Source organism: Octopus sinensis, linkage group LG17 (assembly GCF_006345805.1).
Source record: "Octopus sinensis linkage group LG17, ASM634580v1, whole genome shotgun sequence".
NCBI lineage: Eukaryota > Metazoa > Mollusca > Cephalopoda > Octopoda > Octopodidae > Octopus > Octopus sinensis.
The window spans coordinates 9024932-9049931 of NC_043013.1; the positions used below are offsets into that span (position 1 = coordinate 9024932).

The 25000-nt window shown below is 38.8% G+C and overlaps 1 protein-coding gene across 4 annotated transcripts in view; it reads right to left on the reverse strand.

Annotated features, from left to right (window-relative positions):
• Positions 1-25000, reverse strand: part of LOC115220975 (UTP--glucose-1-phosphate uridylyltransferase) — a 138719-nt gene that overhangs the window by 62613 nt on the left and 51106 nt on the right. For 2 of the 4 annotated variants that reach the window (XM_036510332.1, XM_029791188.2), the window contains exons 2-3: positions 13710-13832; positions 2342-2449 (exon numbers count right to left, since the gene is read on the reverse strand). In XM_036510332.1, the coding sequence (XP_036366225.1) occupies positions 2342-2449; positions 13710-13832 (231 nt within the window). Of the gene's footprint in view, positions 1-2341; positions 2450-13709; positions 13833-16648; positions 16668-17667; positions 17680-25000 lie in introns of those variants that run through there. The other 2 variants (XM_029791189.2, XM_036510333.1) reach the window with 2 other exon arrangements.

Genomic DNA, 25000 nt, shown 5'->3' on the forward strand with positions numbered 1-25000 from the left:
GGGTGGCGTCATTTGAAGGCTAAAACAATGCGAAGTGCATTGTGACCAGCGATGTGTAACATATCAATGTAAGATCCAGGGATAGAGCTGTAGGAAGAAAGTTAGCTTCAAGCAATCTGTAGTAAATATAAAAAAAGAAAACTTCCAGGAATAATAGTGGTTTATTGAGATGGAAGGTTGCAGATTTTTTTCCGTTATCAAAGAACAATGAACTGAAAAGAAGTACTTTTTATATTTCTTGGTAAGCAGCCAGGGTTGCTGAATGTAAGAAAAAGAATAAAAGAGTTATGGAATGGAGTATTGGAAATCCAGGCAACATATGTTTGTCTTGCAAACAACTTGCACATGCAAGTGCTACCAGTTAAAAGTTCCGTATACCGGAAGCTAGCAAGTGTATGGGGTCATCAGGAGAGAATGCGCGCCGTTTCAGGGCCAACCTCTCGATGGCATCAATGCACACCGCCCCCCCCCTCACTGATATGAGGCCTCGCTTGCTAGATCAGCTGGTTATGAAGAACTCAATATACTTCTAGCCATCGCTCATTGTCTCTTTTTAACCAAATCCAGTGGCTAGCCTTCTCCACTGTAGATTGGATATCAGTCATGGTGGTATTGACTGATATAGTGACTGGAACCTCAGAAGTGGTAAAATTCAAGTGAGGTGTATACTGCAGGTTACTTTTCAGGGTAAGAATATCTTGATTAGATTAAAGGCTACATTGTCACAAGGAGGTTGACATAAAGAGGATTCAATCAGAATGTGTCTTTATATATATGTATATATATATACTGTTGTGTCTGGGGAGAGTCATTTTCTTTTTGTGCCTTATAATTTAACACACACACTGGTAAAATTTCCACTTATTTTTTATTTTTATTTTCCTAAAAATTTCATTGTGTCTTGCAACCCTTTCAATAATCAAGACTATTGAAAATGTTTGCAAGACACAACGAAAATTTTAGGGAAGTAAAAATAAGAAATAATTGGAAATTTTACTGATGGGTGTGTTAAATTATAAGGCACAAAAAGAAAATGACTCTCCCCAGGCACAACAGAATATGCTTCAACACACGAACTCACATAAAGAATCTTGCAAACCAAATCCAAAAACGAAATATATATATATATCAGAAAGGTTGAGTTCAATTAGAACATTTTTACTTTGGTGGGTTTTTTTTAGTTCTTACACAACTAGACTCAACACTACCTAAGCATGCTTTTATATTTCATCTTTCACAATCTTTTTATTAATATCCGAATGAGTTATGTGACACAGACGCAATGTAACCTCCTGTAACGACATAATTTTCCTCTGTTACGACTTTTCTAATGTATCATTCATCTTATGCACTGAGGAGAATGGTAATCTATATATATAAAAGTGAGGTTGTGTGCTGTCTGTCTCCTACGATTTAGATTCCTAACTATTCCCACATTTTGCAGTGCAGTTTAACCAAAAGCGGGTATCTTATAGTCGTGATTCATATCGAGCCCTTCTGGGTATTAGCGTGCATCTACAATGAGTCTACGATTTAAAAAAAAATTTACCATCATTTTTTCCCATTTTTAATGCATTTTTTTTTGCTATTATATAAGGGAAGTAACTCTCTAAAAATGTATTATTAAATCTCAGAACGTAAAAAGCTACAGTAACACCCCCCTCCCTTTGTGGTTAGCCATATTGAGATGGCTATTATACTTTACATCTCTAAAAATGCTTATATAGTTATTTCCCTTACAAACCCGAGCAACACCGGGCAATACTGCTAGTATTAATTAAATTAATTTAGTTATAATTAATTTAATCTCTTCCATGTTTTTTTACATGTTGCTGTAACCATTTGAAACAATCATATGCATGGATTAAAATTTGTTTAAACTTTTAACATTTTCTCTTCTCCATCTTTAATTGTTTGTTGAGTTTATATAGGGCCGTCTTCTATAAATGCTCATAATGCACCTTATGCTTATATATATATATATATATATATATATATAGATGGTGTGCTTGTTTTGTTGATCTTACCATCACTGAACAGTACATTACACCCACACCCATTTGTTTATTCAGTGATGGCATAATATAAGTAATATTAACAGAACAACCAAATATCTCTACTTGATTATATGCAACGGAATAAATTGAGTAATTTACCTTATGTATGTGTATGCATATATATATATATATATATATATATATATTTATGTTTGTTTGTATATATGTATGTATGTCTGTTTGTATATATATGCATATATATGCGAATGGATGTATTTATGTTTGTATGCATAATTATACGTGAGTGAATGCGTGGAGGGTGAATGTATAAGAGTGCAGCTTACATTTTTTGTTGGCGGTGGATTTATTTTGCTCCAGTTCAGTGATAGGTCTGTTTGTTGTGAAAAGCGACTATAAAGTTCTTCAAATCGCTTCATGTCTTTTTGGAAGTCCTGGAAGAGAGAAAAAGAAAAACATCTAAAAATTAGTTTTGAAACCTTTAATTAAAAAAAAAAAAAATTATTACTATCATTATTATTATTATTATTATTATTATTATTATTAGGGTGGTGAGCCGGAAGAATCATTAGCATGCCAAGTGAAATGCTTAGTGGTATTTCATCTGCTGCTACGTTCTGAGTTCAAATTCTGCCAAGATCAACTTTGCCTTTCATCCTTTCAGGGTCGATAAATTAAGTACCAATGAAACACTGGGGTTGATGTAATTGACTAGTCCCCTCTCCCAAAATTTCAAGGCCTTGTGCCTTCAGTAGAAAGAATTATTAATATTATTGTAATTATTATTATTATTATTATTATTATTATTATTATTATTGTTATTATTATTATTGAGTGAGAGAGCAGTTCATGCCATCAAAGTGACACTGGGGTAAAATATACGAAGCCCAATATACCCATCATGACTACCCGTCTGATAAGGGTACACAAGACACATGCATCACAACCATTTGTGCGCGACATGGTGATCTTATACCAAGATAAACAGCACATGACCTTGCAGGTGGGGCCCAGTTAGAATTTTCTTCAGGTTGAGTAGCCCATCCCACTCAAAAGGTCCCTGAATAAGGGTTGTTTAAGGATGTTGAAAGAACCACCCATGTTTCCAGAGGTGAATTATTCAAACTCCAAAGAATCCTTCTCAACACATGGCTATGATTCTCCCCCACTACTTCTGCTTGTGATCAGAGATGCATATATCATCAGCCACTAAGGGACATGCTCAACTGGTTAAGGTCAAACAACTGACAAGCAAATCTGTGGTATTGAGCAGAATATTTGCTGTAGCCCATCTTTTATACCAAGACAAAACAATGTACATGATAACACTTCCAATCAGTTAAGATCAGAAGCCACGAGAGCCACTGCCTGGTACTGCATTATTATTATTATTATTATTATTATTATTATTATTATTATTATTCAGTAGTCTTATTTTTATCATGTACTTTCACTACACTACCAAGCACAGCTCTTTGTGCCTTGGGTATGTGTTGTGGTTTGTTGTGATACTACTTATTTTCACTGTATTGAAAGTGGAATTATTATGGTTGTTGTTGTTGTTATTATTATTATTATTATTATTATTAGCCTAGCCCTTGTGCCGGTGGCACATAAAAAGCACCATCCGTTCGTGGCCGTTTGCCAGCTCTGTCTGGCACCTGTGCGGGTGGCACGTAAAAAGCACCCACTACACTCACGGAGTGGTTGGCGTTAGGAAGGGCATCCAGCCGTAGAAACACTGCCAGATTTGACTGGGCCTGATGAAGCCTTCTGGCTTCACAGACCCCAGTAGAACCGTCCAACCCATGCTAGCATGGAAAACGGACGCTAAACAACGATGATATTGTTCAACCAGCAGTATTTCACCTGTTGCTACAGTCTCAGTTCAAATTCTTTCTGGGGTTGATAAATTAAGGACCAGTGAAACACCGGGATCGATGTAATTGACTAGTCAACTCCTACCAAATTTCAGGCCTTGTGCCTTTAATAGAAAGGATAATCATCAAAATCATCATCATCATCATCATCATCATTATTATCATTATTATCATTTAGGCAAGCTGGATGAAATGTTTACCGGTATTTTGTACTGAGTTCATATTTCAGCGCCGGTGGCACATAAAAAGCACCATCCAAACGTGGCCATTGCCAGCACCGCCTTGACTGGCTTCTGTGCCGCTGGCACGTTAAAAGCTCCAACCGATCATGGCCGATGCCGGACCCCCCCTGGCACCTGTGCAGGTGGCACGTAAAAAGCACCCACTACACTCGCGGAGTGGTTGGCATTAGGAAGGGCATCCAGCCGTAGAAACTCTGCCAGATCAGACTGGAGCCTGGAGCAGCCCCTGGCTTCCCAGACCCCGGTCGAACCGTCCAACCCATGCTAGTGTGGAAAACGGACGTTAAACAATGATGATGATGATGATGTTGACTTTCCTTTTCATCCTTTCAGATTCAATAAAATAAGTAGCAGTTGAACATTGGGGGGGTCAATGTAATCAACTCGTCTCCACCTCCCTCAAGCTGCCCTTGTGGAAAAAATTTGAAATAATATTATTAAGACAGCAGACTGGCTGAATCGTTACTGCATTGGACAAAATGCTCGGTGGCATTTCCTTCGACCGTTTGAACGGTTCTGAGTTCAAATTCCATCAAGGGTGACTTTGGCCTTCATCCTTTCAGGGTCAATAAACCAAAGTACTAGGGGAGCATTGGGGTTGATATAACTGAGTAGTCCCCACCCCACAAATTTCAGGCTTTGTGCCTATAACAGAAAGGATTATTATTATTATGTTTTTGCCTTTGCTTTAATTCATACAGGCTGCACCTTAGTTTTAACAACAGGTGTCAAAGGACAGGTTTTAGAATTATTATTATAATTATAATTATTAGGGTGGTGAGCTGGCACAATCATTAGCTCACCGGTTAAAATGCATAGCAGTATTTCACCCATTGCTACATTCTGTGTTCAAATACTACCGAGGTTGACTTTGCCTTTTATCCTTTTAGAGTCGATAAATTAGGTACCAGTGAAACACTGAGATCGACGTAATCAACTAGTCCCTTCTCCCCAAAATTTCAGGTCATGTGCCTTTAGTAAAAAAGGATTATTATTATAATTATTATTAGTACTTGGTTGTTAGTATGCTACTTAAAGACTTGCTAAGACATGTACAATACAAGTGGCAAGTCAGCTTATTTTACCTTTTTTGGGGGTGGGGGTGGGGAATCAGATATATAGTCAAGAGAATACTTATTTATTAAATAGTTCAACTAATGCTGCTTTTCATAATTCTTTCTTCTAATAGTACAAGGCCTGAAATTTAGTGGAAGGGGACTAGTCAATTACATCAACCCCCAGTATTTCACTGGTACTTAATTTATTGACCCCAAAAGGATGAAAGGCAAAGGCGACCTCGGCAGAATTTGAACTCACAACGTATTTGATGGGCAAAATAATGCTAAGCATTTTACCTGGTGTACTAACGATTCTGCCAGCTGATAAAATATGTGCATCTCATAATGAGATGCACATATTCGTGAGACCAGTTTTATTTTAGGTGAACAGAGTCCCACCACGGTTATTATAGCCTAACTGATCTAGTATAAGATCAAAAGCATTCCAGTTGCGACCATCCCATCTTTTATTCAAACATAGTTCATCTAGAATCCCATTATTTAGTTTGCTCATCACCATCAACATTTAATGTTTGTTTTTCATGCTGGTATGGATCAAATGGTTAAACAGGAGATGTCAAGCCAGAGATCAGCGCCAAGCTCCAATGTCCATTCTGGCATTGGTTTCTACAGTGGGATATTCTCTCTAACACCAACCACTTCACAGAGTGTACTGGGTGCTTTTTACAAGGCACCAGCACAAATGATGTCACTAGGTAACTTACAAGACAGGACCTCCTCACCTGAGATGTGGCTGTTGTGACGAGGGCGGTGGTTTTGTGTTCATTGATGAGAGACTAAAATATGATAGAGAGACAGGAGCAAGTGTGGTACTGTACATGAGATAGATTGCCACTCCATCGTGGTAAAGAAGTGTCAGGGTGTACCCTCAAGGTACATGGAGGTAATTATAAATGGTACAGTGGTAAAGTAGTAGCATATTATTAGAAGAAAAGTTTAGCTGTTATTTCTAGCAGGATCAAGAACAATGTATGATAAAAACAAGCTACAGTTTATATCATTTGTTCAGTATGTATGTTTTACCATTATGGTAATCTGCATCCTTTGCAGTGGATGTTTCAGGTGTAGTTGGATGCTGAACCACAACAATTCTTCAGGGGAACATCATCATCATCATCATCGTCATTTAACATCCGCTTTCCATGCTAGCATGGGTTGGACGATTTGACTGAGGGCTGGTGAACCAGATGGCTGCACCAGGCTCCAATCTTGATCTGGCAGAGCTTCTACAGCTGGATGCCCTTCCTAATGCCAACCACTCCGAGAGTGTAGTGGGTGCTTTTACATGCCAGTCAGGCAGTACTGGCAACGACCTCGCTCGTTTGTGCAGATATATAAGGGTAGACTGAAAAGTTTATATGTGTGTGTGTGTGTGTGTGTATGTGTGTATGTGTGTGTGTGTGTGTGTGCATGCATAGTTTTGTTGTGCAGTTGTGGCTGCATGTACCACAAAGTACAGCTGTGGCTAAACAACAGTAAACAATAGTAACAGGTGTGGTTGTTGTTAAGAAATTTTATTACTGACCCATTACTTCAGGTTCAGTTCCATTGCATGTCATCTAAGGAAAGCATTTTCTACAGCGCTGGGCACTGAGACTAACACTTCGTATCTGGATTTGGTAGAGAGAAACCGAAAAAAAGCCCTTCGCACACATACACAAACACACACACATATATTTATATAGTATATGAAGGGCTTAACTCACTTGAGATCTAAATGAATAGGTATACTGAGTAAGCGCTATAATTGGTTGTCTGTGAAGTTCCAAGTTCACAGCTGAGGGTGGATCTAGGGACCCAGATTAGGGTTCCGTTATATATATATATATATATATATATATACATGTATGTATGTATACATGTATGTATATATACATGTATGTATGTATGCCTGGGCTCCATTTTGTCTGTTTCAGCATGGCTTCTATGACTGGAAGCCCTTCCTAATACCAACCACTTTAAAGAGTATACTGGGTGTTTTTAACTTGGCTGCAGCATGGGCAATTTTATGTGGAACTGGCACGGGCATTTTTACATTGCACCATCACGAGCTCTTTTATATGGCATTGAAACGGATACTTTTATGTCATACCATCACCCACACACAAACCCACAAAACTAGGATTCTCATATATGATATATCTTTAATCTTTTATCTTTTATTTGTCTCAGTCATTTGACTGTGGCCATACTGGGCCCTATTTAACCAGTTATCTCTTGTTTCGTTTTGTCTAGAAATTTGTCGCAACTACCCAGTTTTTTCTCTATGGACATATCAAGTGAAAGAAAAAGTTAAGGGGATGTGCGTGCATGCTTGTTCTTTTGTGCGTCTGTGTGTGCTTGTACTTGTCTGGTGTGCATGTGTGCATGTGCTTGTGTGTATGCATGGACGAGCTTGTTTCCCCTCTCTGTCCAGAGAAATACCTAGCAGGAGAAATTCTTAGCCAAAGACAGGTTGCCCCTGTGAGCTCCTCTATGCTGATGACCTGGCCCTCATAGCAAAAGCACTACCAGAACTAGAGAAGAAATTCTAGGTGTGGAAGGGTTTTAGTCAAACAAATTGACTGCCCCCTCCCACCGGACTTAGTTTTCTTTTTTAAGCTTGGTATTTATTCTATTAGTCTTTTGTTGAACTGCTATGTTATGGGACCATAAACACACCAACACCTGTTGTCAAGTGGTGGGTTGGAGGACAAACCCAAACACACACATCCATACATACACATGACAGATTTCTTTCAGTTAAATCTAGCCACCTTGTTTGCAGTTTATTCAAGCTAAATACAGGTTTCGTTCTGACTACCAGACCTGTGCAATGAGTAAATATTCCAGATAGTTTGTAGGTATTGATAAAAAAAATTGTCAATGAATGGCCTGAATTTTTTATGTTTAGTTACCGTGCCATCAAAAATATTTAAATGTATATGTTTGTGTGTGTGTGTGTGTGTGTACACACACTCACACACACAAGCATAAACACTCACACCCATAAACACTCACACCCATATATACATACATACATACATATATATATCATCATCATCATCATCATTTAATGTCTGTTTTCCATGCTGGCATGGGTTGGACAGCTGGACTGGAACTGGTACGGTCAGGTACCACACACACACACTGCTAAGATAATTTCTTGTTCTTTTTTCTTGTTTTTTGGATGTTTAATTTTCCATCTGCCATGAATATTCTCTACTGATAGCTACTTCTGTAAGCCAATTTAACTCCCTAATTTCTTTCTCTTTGTTCCTCCTAAATTCTTCATGAATTCGGCTAAGCTAAGAATGAGCCTAGTACCATCTCCCCAAAGCAAACCTGCTTGTCAGAGGTGCACTCACCCTTTCCTGCCCCCACCACTAATACCAGATATTTTTATGCATGTGTGCGAACTGCCATGCTTCATGGCAGCGAAACATGAGCCATGACTGCTGAAGACATGCGTAGGCTTGAAAGACATGAAGCTAGCATGATCTGTTGGATGTGTAATGTCAGTGTGCATAGACAACAGAGTGTAAGCGCCCTGAGAGAAATGTTGGACATAAGAAGCATTGGATGTGGCATGCAAGAGGGATGTTTGCACTGGTATGGTCATGTACTCTGGCTCGACGAGGAGAGTTGTGTGAAGAAGTGCCACTCGCAAGCAGTGGAAAGAATCTGGGGTAGAGGGAGACCCAGGAAGACATGGGATGAGGTGGTGAAATATGACCTTCGAATGTTGGGCCTCACAGAGGAATGATGAAAGACCGAGACCTCAGGAGATAAGCTGTGAGTGAGAAGACCCAGCAAATAAAGTGAGATCATAGTTGTAATCTACACCAGTGTCACATAACCAGTCAATTCGAAAGTACCCTTGGATCGTTGGGCGACTTTGCGTGCTTGAGGAGACCTATTTAGTCAAGTACATCAACATCAAAATGAAATCAAATCACAATCAAATGGAAGTTGTAGCTGTGATCCCCATGCCAGTGACATGTAAAAAGCACCATCCGAATGTGGTCAATGCCAGCCCCCTCGACCCAACTGGCTTCTGTGCCGGTGGCACGTAAAAAGCACCCACTACACTGTCAGAGTGGTTGGCATTAGGAAGGGCATCCAGACGTAGAAACATTGCCAGATCAGACTAGAGTCTGGTGCAGCCTCCTGGTTTTCCAGACCCCAGTCGAACCGTCCAACCCATGCCAGCATGGAAAGCAGATGTTAAACAATGATGATGATGATGATGAAATATATATATATATATATATATACTATCGTGACCTGTTGGGTCACCAGGGATGTTTGAGTTTCCCAGCAATGAAGTTTTGTTTTGTGAGTTTTTTCCTCCTTTTCCAGGTTATTATGCGTGCTTTCAACGAATGTCACATTGAAATCATGTGTAAACAGCTCCTTTCCCCAAGAAAGGAAAGATTTGGCTGCTATTTCTTGCATGCCCTGCTATCACATAACTGGTATTCCGGGTCCTTTATTGCAAACAGCTGTTACGTGGTAGCTGGGCGTGCTAGAAATAGCAGCTAAATCTTTGAAGGTGAGATATGTTGAATGCACTCAAAGAAATCTATAGAAAAACTATTTCACACAATGGTTACAAACGAGTCTTTTATGAAATATTTACCGTACTTTTAAAGGCATTTTCACTTACAAATATTTTGTCCATCATAATGTGCCTAATGGAAAGGTTTGAGTTTCTTCCCTTTCAGGATTAAGTTATTTTCGGAATATTTTCCCATTATGAACCGTTTGGGTTATTTATACCAGCAAAATCCCAAATATCTCAATAACCACTGGTCCGATCGATGTGAAACTTATTTTATTTCATTTGTATTCACATTTCAGGGGCACTTTACTTTCAAAATATTTTCCCATTATACACCAGTTTGGTTGTGTAATATTGCAAGCCAGCAAGCAAGATCAAAGTTCATTTTTAATGCATTTTATATATACATACATGTGTCTGTGTGTGTATGTATGTGTGTGTTTGCGTATATGCTAACATTTAGATGCATATATACCTATTGTTTGTTTCAGTCTTTGGATCCAGCCAGGGTTTAGTCAAACAAATTGAGATTGAAACCTCCACCTTTACATTAGATTACTACTTACCAACACCTTTGACCTACTGGGTAACGGTGTTGGTAATTAATAACCTAAACATCATCACTTAACGTCTACTTTCCATGCTGGTATGGGTTAGACAGTTTGACTGGAGCTGGTAAGCTGGTGAGCTGCACCAGGCTCCAGTCTTTTTTATCTGATTTCAACTTCCAAAGGGGCCAGATTTGCATTTCTTCCTTTCAAGAGTATTGCAAGATGAGTGGTACTATTTTGTTTGCAAATCTTATTAAGAGTATGTCCCTCCTAGAAGAGTTGCTGTCTATGTAGCTTTGCCAAAAATGATGGGAGACTCCTCTACCCCTGGGAAATCTATTTAACTCTTTCGATACCAACCCGGCTGAAACCGGCTCTGGCTCTGAGTACAAATGTCTTGTTTTCATAAGTTTTGAATTAAAATTTTCCAGCAACCCTTAGTCACAATTTATGTTCCTAACACTATCAGAATGATAACCAAGTTATTTTACTAAATTCTTTGTTATATTTAAAGTAAATGAAGGAAACACAGAGCATCTCAAAATAGATACAGTAACGAAAGGGTTAACATATATAATGGCCAAATTCTAAGCAGTGGATTGGTAGAATTTATAGAATGCTGGATGGGACAACCTTGTGGTGTTTGTGGCTATTTGCATTCTGGAAGTATGTTTCTGATGATGCTGATGCCAAGCTGCATCAGCCTTTAACTTTTTAGCATTCAGATTATTCTGTCAAATTCCCATGGGGTCAAGTGGTTAGAATTCCTGGCTTTCACCCAGGTGGCCCGGTTTCGATTCCCAGCATGGGAATGTTAATTTTGCACTACACTCACGGAGTGGTTGGCATTAGGAAGGGCACCCAGCTGTAGAAACACTGCCAGATCAGACTGGAGCTTGGTGCAGCCTCCTGGCTTCCCAGACCCCGGTCGAACAATCCAACCCGTGCTAGCATGGAAAGCGGACATTAAACAATGATGATGATGATGATGTAATGCTTATTTATTCACATTGTTTTGAATTTATCCAGCATTATCTTGTAGCTTTGAGAGTTCGATTAAGCGACTGTATATTTTTTTTGACAAACACTTGTAGGGTAGGTGTGAGAGGCTGGATCTGGTCAGTTTGAACATAAAACAGGAAGAATATTTTGGTTGGATATGGCCAGTTCAAATGCTAAAGGGTCAAGGAAGGCCATGAATTTGGATGACATTGGCGGCAAAGAGGCAGAATATTTGTATGCATGCACAACTGATAGTCTTCCACAAAAACTTCCTGGTTCAGGCTTGTCCATCACCATCATCATTGTTGTCATCATCATCATCGTCATCATCATCATCGTCATCATCATTTAACGACCACATTTCCATGCTTGCATGGGTCAGACATAGTAGATTTGAAGCAGATTTTCAACAGCTGGATGCCCTTCCTGTTCCCAGGCCTAATCTCTGTTTCCCCGATTAGGTAACCTTTGCCTATGACAAGTCATGTTCCACAGAATCCTGGATATGAGTAACACTGTGTAAATGACAGTGACGCTCATTCACAACTATCACATGATGTTCAAGACAAGGAAAATCAAAAACACACACATACATTTATGTGTGTGTGTGTGTGTGTGTATGTGTGGATGCACAATGGCCCAGTGGTTAGGGCAGCGGACTCGCGGTTGAAGGATCATGGTTTCGATTCCCAAACTGGGCGTTGTGTGTGTTTATTGAGTGAAAACACCTAAAGCTCCACGGGGCTCCGGCAGGGAGTGGTGGCAACCCCTGTTGTACTCATTTGCCCCAACTTTCTCTCATTCTCTCTTCCTGTTTCTTGAGTAACACTGAGATGGACTGGCATCTCGTCCAGCTGGGGAGAACACATACGCCACAGAAACCAGGCCTATGAGCCTGGCTAGGCTTTAAAAGGGCACACAAAATTATATATATATATATATATATATATATATATATATAAAACAGGCTTCTTTCAGTTTCTGTTAACCAAATCCACTCAAAAGTCTTTGGTCAGACCACAAGACTATCATAGAAGATGCTTGAGTCAAATTGTATGTCTTGGAACCAATAACCAACATAAGTTGAGCAATACCTCACTTTATGAGGGCCTGCTTTATGAAATCCCGGGTTTATGAATTTATTTTTCAAGTCCAAGATCCAAATTTTGAATGAAGTGCAAAAGTTTCTTCTACCATAACAAATGCTTCTGCATGTTACCAAGAAATTTATAAAGAGCAAAAAAAATATATATTTTCTAAGCAATTTTAGACTTGTTTTTTAAAAGGAAATCTACAAGTCCATCTATGAGTGGTTGTGAGTTGGCGAACACATCTACAAGTGATGGTGTGCAAGAGTTTAGTGTGAGTGAAAGTGATTCAGAAAAGGACTATTATAATTTTTTTTTTATTATAAATGACCTTCACGTTCCTTTTAGTTTACATAAAATATTCTTTACATTTTACAGTTGCTTTATTGCCATTTATTTACTAGTATTATAAATTTTATAGATTAAACATTTTTCTGGGAATGTATTACAATTTATAAAATTGCTATTATGGGAAATTACTACTCTGCTTTACAAACTTTTGCTTTACAAGCGATCTCGGGGAACAAATAAATTGAGGCATTATTGTACGTCTGTACTGTATATGTGCATATAGCTGTATAGTCCTCTAACTCTGCTTTTCCCATCTACTTCTGCCTAAATATAAGTGTACATACATATCAATGAATGCAAATGTGAATAGTTCTTGTGAAGGCATGCGGTGATGGTATTTAGCTCATGATTGTAAGGTCGTAAGTTCAATTCTAGTGATTGCTGTGTCCTTGAGCAAGACACTTTATTTCATGTTGCACCAGTCTACTTAGCTGGCAAAAATTAGTATTACCTGTATTTCAAAGGGCCAGGCTTATCACATTCTGTTTTCATGCTGAATCTTCTTAAGAGCTACATTAACCCTTTCATTACCAACCAAGGTGAAACCACCTCTAGCTCTGTAGTACAAATATCTTGTTTTCATAAGTTTTGAATTAAAATCTTCCACCAAACCTTAGTCACAATTTATATTCCTAACACTAGCTTAATGATAACCAAGTTATTTTACTAAATTTTTTGTTATATTTAAAATAATTGAAGAAACACAGAGCATCTCAAAATAAATACGGTAATGAAAGGGTTAAGGGTACACATGTCTATGGAGTGGTCAGCTACTTGCATGTTAATTTAATGAGAAGGCCGTTCCATTAATAGGATCAACTGGAATTCTTGTCATTGTAACAGACAGAGTATATAGTTCCATATGTATCTACAGAGGCAATGATTCATTACATGTATATATATTTAAAAGAGTTGATAAACAAAAGCACTAAAAATAGATTAATAAAAATATATTTACATCTTGTTTATTTGACTCCATACTTTTGATTAAACGTGTAATTCCATTACGCATTCCAGAATAAGAATCTTTACGCGTGAGAGACATGAAATCAGTGCCATTGGCAACACAATGGGCTGTTTTCTGAAAGAGAAAAGGAAAAAGGGAAAATGTTTAGATGCTATATAGTAAAATATACAACTTTGGAAAACAATAAACTGGGGAAAAAAATGTTCATTATGAGGCTTGCATTTATATCAGTGTATATGAATATATATGTATGTGGATGGTATAAAAAAAGTATAAAGAGTTAATAGATGAGCTTGAGAGGATCTCTATTTAGAGAACGCTTAGTAGAATGATGCAAATAAACAGATAAAACTCCTTAAACATTAAAAATCAATGGAAGTCAAGTACACAAACATCAAACATCAAAAATCAATGGAAACTGCAGTTGTGATCCCTGTGCCAGTGGCACGTAAAAAGCACCATCCGAACATGGCTGATGCCAGCGCCGCCTAGACTGGCTTCTGTGCCGGTGGCATGTAAAAAGCACCATCCAAACGTGGCCGATGCCAGCGCCACCTTGACTGGCTTCCGTGCTGGTGGCACATAAAAAGCACCAATCCGATCGTGGCCATTGCCAGCCTCACCTGGCACCTGTGCCAGTGACACATAAAAAGCACCCACTACACTCTCGGAGTGGTTGGCGTTAGGAAGGGCATCCAGCTGTAGAAACACTGCCAGATCAGACTGGAGCCTGGTGCAGCCTTCTGGCTTCCCAGATCCCCTGTCGAACCGTCCAACCCATACTAGCTTGGAGAACGGATGTTAAACGATGATGATGATGAATATATATAAATGTATTACATGTAAGTAAAGAAAAGGCAAAGACAAAAAATTTTCAGATGATTTAGACCATAACCATGTGGTCTATGCCAGGGGTGTAACCAGCCCACTTATGCGTACGTTTCCTTCATTGGACACTAAACTCTGCTTGCAAAGACCTCTTGAGGTAAGTGAAATTGAAATGAAATTCGATGACTGGCATCCGTGCTAGTCCAGCGCTAAGCATACCATTCGAGCATGATTGTAATAAACACCATTTGAGTGTGATCGTTACCTGTGTTGCCCTATTGGCACTTGTGCTGGTGACACATGACAAAACATTTGAGCGAGGTCGTTGCCAGAGCAGCTGGACTGCTTCCAGTGCAGGTGGCATGTAAAAAAACACCATAGAAAATCTATTTTAGTCATGGGATCATGGAACAGTAAATGTAAGCAGATGAAGATGACAATAGCAACAAGAGTAATGATGATGATGATGATGATATTATAAGTGAACAAAGGCAGAAACACCACTATCGCCCACCACTATCATCACCACTACCATCATCACTACTGTCACATTCACCACTTCTACCACTATCACCATTACCACTATCACCATTACCACTTTCACTGTCACTGCCACAAAAAAAAAAAGAAAAACAAAACTGGATTGCTATGGCTTAAACATCTTTGATCATGGGTCAGATCAGCTAGGAATAGCCTTGGATTAAACAATAACAACCTGCAAGGTAAGAACAGAAGAAAACTGAAGTGGCATTAACTGATGGTTAAAATTACAGTGGGAGATTATGACAAAATATAGGGCGAAATGCTTAGCAGTACTTCGTCTGTCTTTATGTTCTGGGTTCAAATGTCGCTGAGGTCAACTTTGCCTTTCATCCTTTCAGGGTCGATAAATTAAGTACCTATTTCTTTATTACCCACAAGGGGCTAAACACAGAAGGGACAAACAAGGACAGACATAGGTATTAAGTTGATTACATCGACCCCAGTGCGTAACTGGTACTTAATTTATCGACCCCGAAAGGATGAAAGGCAAAGTCAACCTCGGCGATAAATTAAGTACCAGTTGTGTACTGAGGTCGATCTAATCGACTGCCCCCACTCCTCCTAATTTTTGGGCCTTGTGCCTAGAGTAGAAAAGGATTATTATAAGTGAACAAAAGCTGCACAGATAGTCATGCATGAAATACTTTAGATGAAGACTGACCTTAGGTTAGACAATATATATATATAAAAATAAGAATGCATATTTTAAGTCATAAACCACAAAAGTATTATGTTCCATAATAAACACAAACAGTTTTATGGAAGCAGTAATGTGAAGCAAAGACAAAAACCAAATTTTAGGTTAGTTCAAATATATTTGTGACATATTTTAACTTCTAGAGGTAACTTCACTGTCGTTTACCATGGAGAAAAAAAATTCACACTTATTGTAAAGGTGTAAATATACCGTTATTATTATCATCTCAGAGGCACTCTCTCTCTCTCTGGACTCCGTAGATGCATTTCTAGTCATTATGCCTTTCCTCTTCAGTAGAAGATAATGTAAAGTTTGTTTAGAAATTCTGCCAGATCAAGATTGGAGCCTGGTGCAGCCATCTGGTTCGCCAGCCTTCAGTCAAAATCTTCCAACCCATGCTAGCATGGAAAGCGGACATTAAACGATGATGATGATGATGATGATGATGAACGTCTCTAATTATGTTCTTGATTATTATAATAGTAAATATTCATCAATAATGTGGAGAAAACATCTATTGACCAGGTTGTAATTAGCCTGAAAAGAACTGGAATTTAACCTCATCTAATTAGCTGTAATAATAAGCATGATGACTACAATACTCCAGGGTGAGTTACTAGTCTCTTTAGTACATGTTATACCTACTAGGAATCGTTTCTGTCAGTTGACTGAACAAAATCTCAACAAAGTACTTACAGTCTGGTTCAAACTCAAGAACTTTCAGATACTTTATCCCCTTCTCTAATACAATTTTTTCGCAAACGATGATATAATGAAAATTTGTGATGTTGCTGTAGCAATATAAATGATGTGAACCGAATCCAACAGAAAATGGAAATAATGTAAAAGACTTGATTTTTACCTAATGCCATTGTCACAAACACCATCTCATGTAAACTGCACCGTTTGAATGTGATTATTCCAGGTAAAATATTCAACAAAATGCATTATATAAATCTAATCAACAAATGATCATGTGACATACACCTAGAGACATCCAGCTTGTGATAGTAATGAATCTCAATGAGGGATATGCATAACATTTGATGCATTATTTAATTGCAGTGTGGTTCATTACAACATAAAATATCATGTCTGCTCATGGTTTCTTTTGACAAATTCTGTTACCTGTAACTGCTGCTTAAAACCAACATACACAAACTGACAAACACGTACCAACACTCACATAGCAGACAAGTATACCACAAAGCATGTCCTTAATAAGTTTCCATACATTATACTAAGACAGACACACTTTGATATGTGGACATATTTATTCGTTTCATTTCATTTCATTCATTTTCACATCCATTTTCCCAAGTTAGCATGAGTTAGGTGAGTATATTATTGAGGTTTTACAGCTAGATGCCCTTTCTGTCACTAACTCTTAAATCTTTTTTCAAGTTAAGGATATTTTATTGCATACATCTTTGAGAGTGCAAAGCTAGCTAGGCAGAAACGTTAGCACGCCGGGCGAAATGCGTAGCCGTATTTCGTCTACCGCTACGTTCTGAGTTCAAATTCCGCTGAGGTCGACTTTGCCTTTCATCCTTTCGGGTCGATAAATTAAATACCAGTTACACATTGGGGTCGATGTAATCGACTTAATACCTTTGTCTATCCTTGTTTGTCCCCTCTATGTTTAGCCCCTTGTGGGTAGTAAAGAAACAGATGATGGTCGCACTACATCTTCATAAACTACATCTCACTCAGAATGGCTACATTTAAAGAATTGCTGAAGCATGGGTCATCATCAGACACTTATGTGTGTGCATGCACACACACACACAAACACACATTCACGCACACACACACACACACACACACGTTTTGACAATATATCCACTATAAATTTTTTTCTCGACATAAACTCACAATTACATCTTAGTCATCATACTGAGCTGTTGCCTTCTTCAGGCAGGTGAGTTTTGAACTCAGAACCAGAGAATGCCATAAGAAATCACTTCTGTATTTGTCTCATGATAGCCAAAGTTCCAGTGGTCTTCTTAACAGTGGCATGACAGAGTTTCGATCCATTCTAGTTCCATAGAGAATGAAGGAGAAGCTTCACCAGCACAGATACTCATTACACATCTTACTAATGAATCTCTTACTTTCTACCCTCCCTTATTGGTTAAAAATTTTAACCAGTCATAATTATTCTACGTTAAGTATACTATATTCCTTTATTTACTCCTTCGATTCTTGATAAAAAAAAAATCAATTATAGTTTATAGAAAGGGTGCTGAAAGTATCCTGGCTTTAGGTAAAAGAAAATACAGGAGGTTCAGTTAATTATGATTTTATTCAACATATTCCCCTCTCAGATTCACACACTTATTGCAGCAGTCCTTCAGTTTTTCTAAGCTCTGTTAAAGAACTCAAAAGGCTGGACCTCCAACCAGGCCTTTTATGGTAGCCTTAAAGCTAGGAACCTTTCAGCACCACCTCGTAGTTGATTTGTGATTTATCATCCAATTATATTTGTTGTTACTCTTTTACTCTTTTACTTGTTTCAGTCATTTGACTGTGGCCATGCTGGAGCACCGCCTTTAGTCGAGCAAATCGACCCCGGGACTTATTCTTTGTAAGCCCAGTACTTAGTCTATCGGTCTCTTTTGCTGAACCGCTAAGTGACGGGGACGTAAACACACCAGCATCGGTTATCAAGCAATGCTAGGGGGACAAACACAGACACACAAAAATACACACACATATATATACATATATACGACAGGCTTCTTTCAGTTTCCGTCTCCCAAATCCACTCACAAGGCATTGGTCAGCCCGAGGCTATAGTAAAAGACACTTGCCCAAGATGCCACGCAGTGGGACTGAACCCGGAACCATGTGGTTGGTAAGCAAGCTACTTACCACACAGCCACTCCTGAACAACCTTACATAACAAAATGTATGCTTTGATATCTGTCTGAAGATCAATTTATGTATCACCCTTTATATATAGGAAAACAAGTCAAAGAATAGGAAATGAAGAAAGACAGACAGACAGACAAGTAGACCAACAGATTGATAGATAAATGTGTGCACATGCGCGTGTGTGTAGGCACCAGCAGAGTTGCATGGTAAGAAGTCTGGTTCCCAGCAACATGGTTCTAGGTTCAGTTCCACATCATGGCACCTTGTGCAAGGGATTTTCACTTATAAGTCCAGACTGACTAAGGCCTTGTGTGTGGCATTGAAGAGTGCTAGCAACTGCTGGAGTAGTGGGGTCGCAGGGGAATAATTTCTGGCCTCGTAGAGAAGAGTCAGTCTTTGAAATGCCATCCTAGCTACGTTAAGGTTGTGTGTCTTCCAGGAGAGAATCCTGCAAGCTTACTGATAGTGAGATCCATCAATACCATTCACTTGGAGATCATTGACAACAAGAAGCCAGTGACCTTCGAGCATATGTGATAGATATGGCATACTATTTCCTATCTTGTACCAGACTGAAATCTGATATGTTGCTTATCAGTATGTCTTGAAGACAAGAAAATTAAAATTTGGCCCAGGCCATCTAATATTAAAGACCATCTTCCATTTATGGCCTGTTAACTTGTGTTCACTGACACCCAATGCACACTGAATATAAAAACAACAAAATGGCCATGACAGATTAACTTTGATCTGAATTCAACAAAATCATGGCTAACCTTGTTCTAAACAATAACAATAACAACACTCATGAGGTGAGGTGATATAAAGAAACACAACATCAAATGTGTCCTCCATAGTGACCGGGGACTTTAACCAAATTTACCCAACATGTAGCTTGCTTTAGAAAACAGTTTGAAAATCTTTTCTCTCTTTCAATATTTGTTGAAAGTTTACATTCAGAGTTCAAATTCCGCCGAGGTCGACTTTACCTTTCATCTTTTGAGGTCAATAAATTAAGTACCAGTTGCATACTGAGGTCGATCTAATCGACTGTCCCCACCTACCCAAAAAATTTTAGGCCTTGTGCCCAGAGTAAAAAGAATATTTGTTGAAAGGGGACAAACCAAAAGAATCAAAACTAAAAGAAATAAACTAAGAAAAGAAGGAAAAAATACAAATGTATGAGATTTATTTACAGATAGGTGTAGGAGTAGCTGTGTGGTAAGTAGCTTGCTTACCAACCACATGGTTCCAGGTTCAGTCCCACTGCGTGGCATCTTGGGCAAGTGTTTCTACTATAGCCTTGGGCCAACCAAAGCCTTATGAGTGGATTTGGTAGACAGAAACTGAAAGAAGCCCGTCTTATGTATGTATATATTGTGTGTGTGTATATGTTTGTGTGTCTGTGTTTTGTCCCCCCCAACATTGCTTGACAACTGATGCTGGTGTGTTTACGTCTCCGTAACTTAGTGGTTCGGCAAAAGAGACCAATAGAATAAGTACTAGACTTACAAATAATAAGTCCTGGGGTCGATTTGCTCGACTAAAGGCGGTGCTCCAGCATGGCCACAGTCAAATGACTGAAACAAGTAAAAGAGATAATAAATAGGACAACAACAACAACAAAGCAATGAAGGAGCCTCTATGTGGTTGCACGACCTGCTAGAAATAGCAACCAGGTCTCCCACAAATCACATTCTATTGTCTTAGAACAGGATATGTTAGATCAGTGATTCCCAATGTGGGCTATATGCCCCACTGGTGGAGCCTGGGAAAATTGTGGTGTGTGTGGGATCCAAAATTTTAATTTTTTTGTGGGACATGGAATTGTTGTCGTCATCATCATCATCATTATCGTTTAACGTCCTCCTTCCATGCTGGCATGGGTTATATGGTTTGACAGGAGCTGACCACACAGGAGGCCCGCACCATGCTTTTGTGTCTGTTTTGGCATGGCTTTTATGACTGCATGCTCTTCCTAACACCAACCACTCCACACCGCAAAATGAATAACAACAACAACAACAACATAAAAAAGGCACCATTGATATCAACATAATAAAAAAAAGCCGCACATAAACTTCAAAAGCAAATTCAACTGAATTAAACTCTGGTGTGAATAAATAAAATTCGATAAAATTGTTATCATCAACAACAAAATGTCGATTTAGGGCACATTGAATAAGATAACTAGGTGTTAAAATAAAATCTTTAGAAATACATGATTGTCGTGAGTGATATGCTTATGCCAGGAAACAACAACAACAACAACGACAACGACAACGACAACAACAACAACAACAACAACAACAACAACAACAACAACAACAACAACAACAACCACTAATGTATTTGAAATATGAACATTTCTAAGAAATCTTTTGCTGTTTTATTTACAATGGACAACCTTATTCTCTATGATTAACCTATTTGTCACAGTTGGCTTTATTTATTCAAGCACGATTTACTTTATCTAACAGTCCTTGTAATCAGGTGGTGTGCTGTAGTCGATCTTGTCAACCTATTTTCAATGTTCTTAGTGTGTGCATGCATGTATGTGTGTGTGTGTGTGTGAGAGAGAGAGATGCATTGCCATATTTAGAATGTGTCTGGTATGCACAGTGCATCAATACAATTTAGAAATTACCAGCTTAAAAGCCGCCTGATAGAGCGGCTTTTAAGCTATCTCCTGTGGGGAGCTCTTCATTAGGCCTTGGGCCCAACAATGACACTTCATGCATTCAGTACATATTAAATTTTATTAAACCTGAACAATATTTTTCAAGCAATGAATGATTTTCATCAAAACAATGATATAGTTTTGTCGACTCAGAACTTATTGCAAAGCTGCATGATAAACAACGGCCATCGCCACCACATCTGCCATACACACACCATTCAAACTTCTGACGCCACCACCATTAGTACCTATTTCTTTACTATCCACAAGGGGCTAAACACAGAAAGGACAAACAAGGACAAACAAATGGATTAAGTCGATTACATCGACCCCAGTGCGTAACTGGTACTTATTTAATCGATCCCGAAAGGATGAAAGGCAAAGTCGACCTCGGCGGAGTTTGAACTCAGAACGTAACAGCAGACGAAATACGGCTACGCATTCCGCCCGGCGTGCTAACGTTTCTGCCAGCTCGTCGCCTTAGCATTAGTACCTTTGACTTCATCGCCTTCCCCTCCACCATCATCACCACTGTCTTTCGCATCACTTACTCTCACCATCAGCCCTGACCACCTTGGCTACTATCACAGCCACCTCCGCCTCTATCACAATGTTGTTGATGTTGCTTAGTTTCATCCAAGCCAAGACTGTTCATAGACTGTAAGGCATGATTTGAGGGATAGTAGCTGTTATTTACGGCATGTCAAAAGACTGCTTAGGGGCATCCCTAGGTTAGTAGACAGCAGCGTGGAGGCACATGGCTTAGTGGTTAAGGGTGTTGGAGCCATGACTGTCAGATTGAGGTTTCAATTCCTGCACCAGGTGATGCATTGTGTTCTTGAGCAAAACACTTCATTTCAATTTGCTCCAGTCCACTCAGCTGGCAAAAATGTGTAATCCTGTGATTGACCAGTGTCCAGTCCAGCTGGGAGTATATGTACCATAGAAACCAGGAAATCAACCCTATGGGTCTGTATGACTTTGCAAGGAGCTAAAAATAAGGAAAAAAAATAAACAAAGAGGTATGATTTGAGAAACACTTAGCTACTATTTTAGGCATGTCAAGGAACTGCTTAGAGGCATCCTTTGGTTTGTATATAGTAAGGTATGAGACTTAAAAAATACTTAGCTGCTTTTACTAACATGTCTAGTGACTACTGAGACGCTTCTCTTGGTTTGTAGACTGCAAGGTACAATTTGAGTGGTATTTGGCTGTTATGTCTTACAACCCTGGCAACCACCAGATAGAAGCTTCTCTAGTAACTAAAGTTGACATGCATTGTTTAATTGGAATGCAAATGTTACTTGTGTCTTCATGTTAATTATCTGTAATCCAGTCTAAAAATAGTTAATATTTTTTGTATAATTAGAAACACAACATATTGTCTTCCAAGCATCTCTTCCAAAGCTCCTTAGTGCCATTGTTAAGGTTTATGAATGATGCTATAGTTACCATTCTTTGTGTTGCTGTTCTTGTGGTCTAGCCCTCAAGCCCAGCCTGATCGAAGCAGACCTGATCTTTTCGTCTTTTCAAATTGTCATCTATTTATATATGATACTTAATAAATACACTCTGCTGATCAGCCAGTTGCTGCAGCTTTTGTCTTGTGATATCTCTTTATTCTTTACTCTCTCTTTTACTCTTTTACTTGTTTCAGTCACTTGACTGCGGCCATGCTGGAGCACTGCCTTTAATCGAGCAACTCGACCCTGGGACTTATTCTTTTGTAAGCCTAGTACTTATTCTATCGGTCTCTTTTGCCAAACCGCTAAGTAACGGGGACATAAACACACCAGCATCGGTTGTCAAGCAATGCTAGGGGGACAAACACAGACACACAAACACACACACGCATATATATATATACATATATACGACGGGCTTCTTTCAATTTCCGTCTACCAAATCCACTCACAAGGCTTTGGTGGGCCCGAGGCTATTGTAGAAGACACTTGCCCAAGGTGCCACGCAGTGGGACTGAACCCGGAATCATGTGGTTGGTAAACAGGCTACTTACCACACAGCCACTCCTGCGCTATGCATACTTAAACCGAAAAGTATACGATGGACAACACAAACTTGCATTTAATGGAATACATATAAATATACTTACGCATCCATTCGCATATACACAAGCATACATACATGAATGTGGATGAGAAAACCATTGTGTACTGTCAATAAATATATAAATAAAAACACATATCCACATACACATATATATATATATTTATATATATATATATATATATATATATATATAGATATATATATATATATATATATAAATATATATATATATACATATATACTCTTTTACTCTTTTACTTGTTTCAGTCATTTGACTGCGGCCATGCTGGAGCACCACCTTTAGTCGAGCAAATCAACCCCAGGACTTATTCTATCGGTCTCTTTGCTGAACCGCTAAGTGACTGAAGTCCATATATAATATCTAATATACAAGAAAAATAACATAAAATAATACTTAAAACTACCACATGCACTTAAATAAACCTACATGAATATATAAATATATATATATATATACATATGTATCCACACATATACAAATCCAATAGTGACCTCAATATGTTTAGTAGATTGACTCATACTATGTGCATTACTATATACTAAAAGCCAAAAGTAAATATATATCATAAATACTACTGTTCATAATGGGACCACTACTATTCATAATGGCCCTCTCAGACATGCACTCAGCCACGCAGAGAGCCCCGATCACAAGTTATGCAGATGATACAAAAGTTTCACAGGCAGTACAGAACCCTGAAGACACTATGCACCTGCAATGTGAGCTGGACAAAATATACAAGTGGGCTGAAAAGAATAGCATGCAGTTCAATGCTGAAAAGTTTCAAGCTTTATGCTATCAGCATGCAAAACTAAATGCAATACCCAATAAATACACTGGACCCGGAGGGATTGCAATCCCAGAGGCACAGTCAGTGTGAGACCTGGGTATTTACATGAGTGATGATGCAACCTTTCATGTGCATGTTGCTAAATTGGCAATGAAATGTAGGCAGCTGACCGGATGGATTCTTAGAACCTTCAGAACAAGAGACCAGGAAACCATGATGGTCCTCAGGAGGACACTTATCCTAAGCCACTTTGACTATTGCGCTCAGCTATGGTCACCATCCAGTGTCAAGCTAATCACAGAACTTGAGGTGATCCAACGAAGCTACACGAAGATAGCCTCTGTGCAGCATATAAGCTACTGGGAAAGACTCAAGAGATTGAGACTCTATTCCTTAGAGCGTAGGCAAGAAAGATATGCCATAATATACATCTGGAAGATCCTAGAAGGACTTGTCCCAAACTTTGGCATCGAGAGTTACACAAATGCCAGAACTAGGTGCCACTGCATAGTGCCAAGGACTCCAAATTTGCCATCAAGATGTAGGACAAGATACTGTGATAGCCTGGGCTTCTGAGGCCCACAGCTCTTCAATATCCTCCCGAAGAACCTAAGTGACCTGCATGGGGTGGATACAGATGTCTTTAAAATAAAACTGGATCTTTTCTTGTCAGGTGTCCCAGATGAACCAACTTCACGGCAGGAGGTGCAGATGAGGGCAGCTGCATCGAACTCTCTCATGCACCAAATGGCAATTGCTAAAAAGCATTCGTGA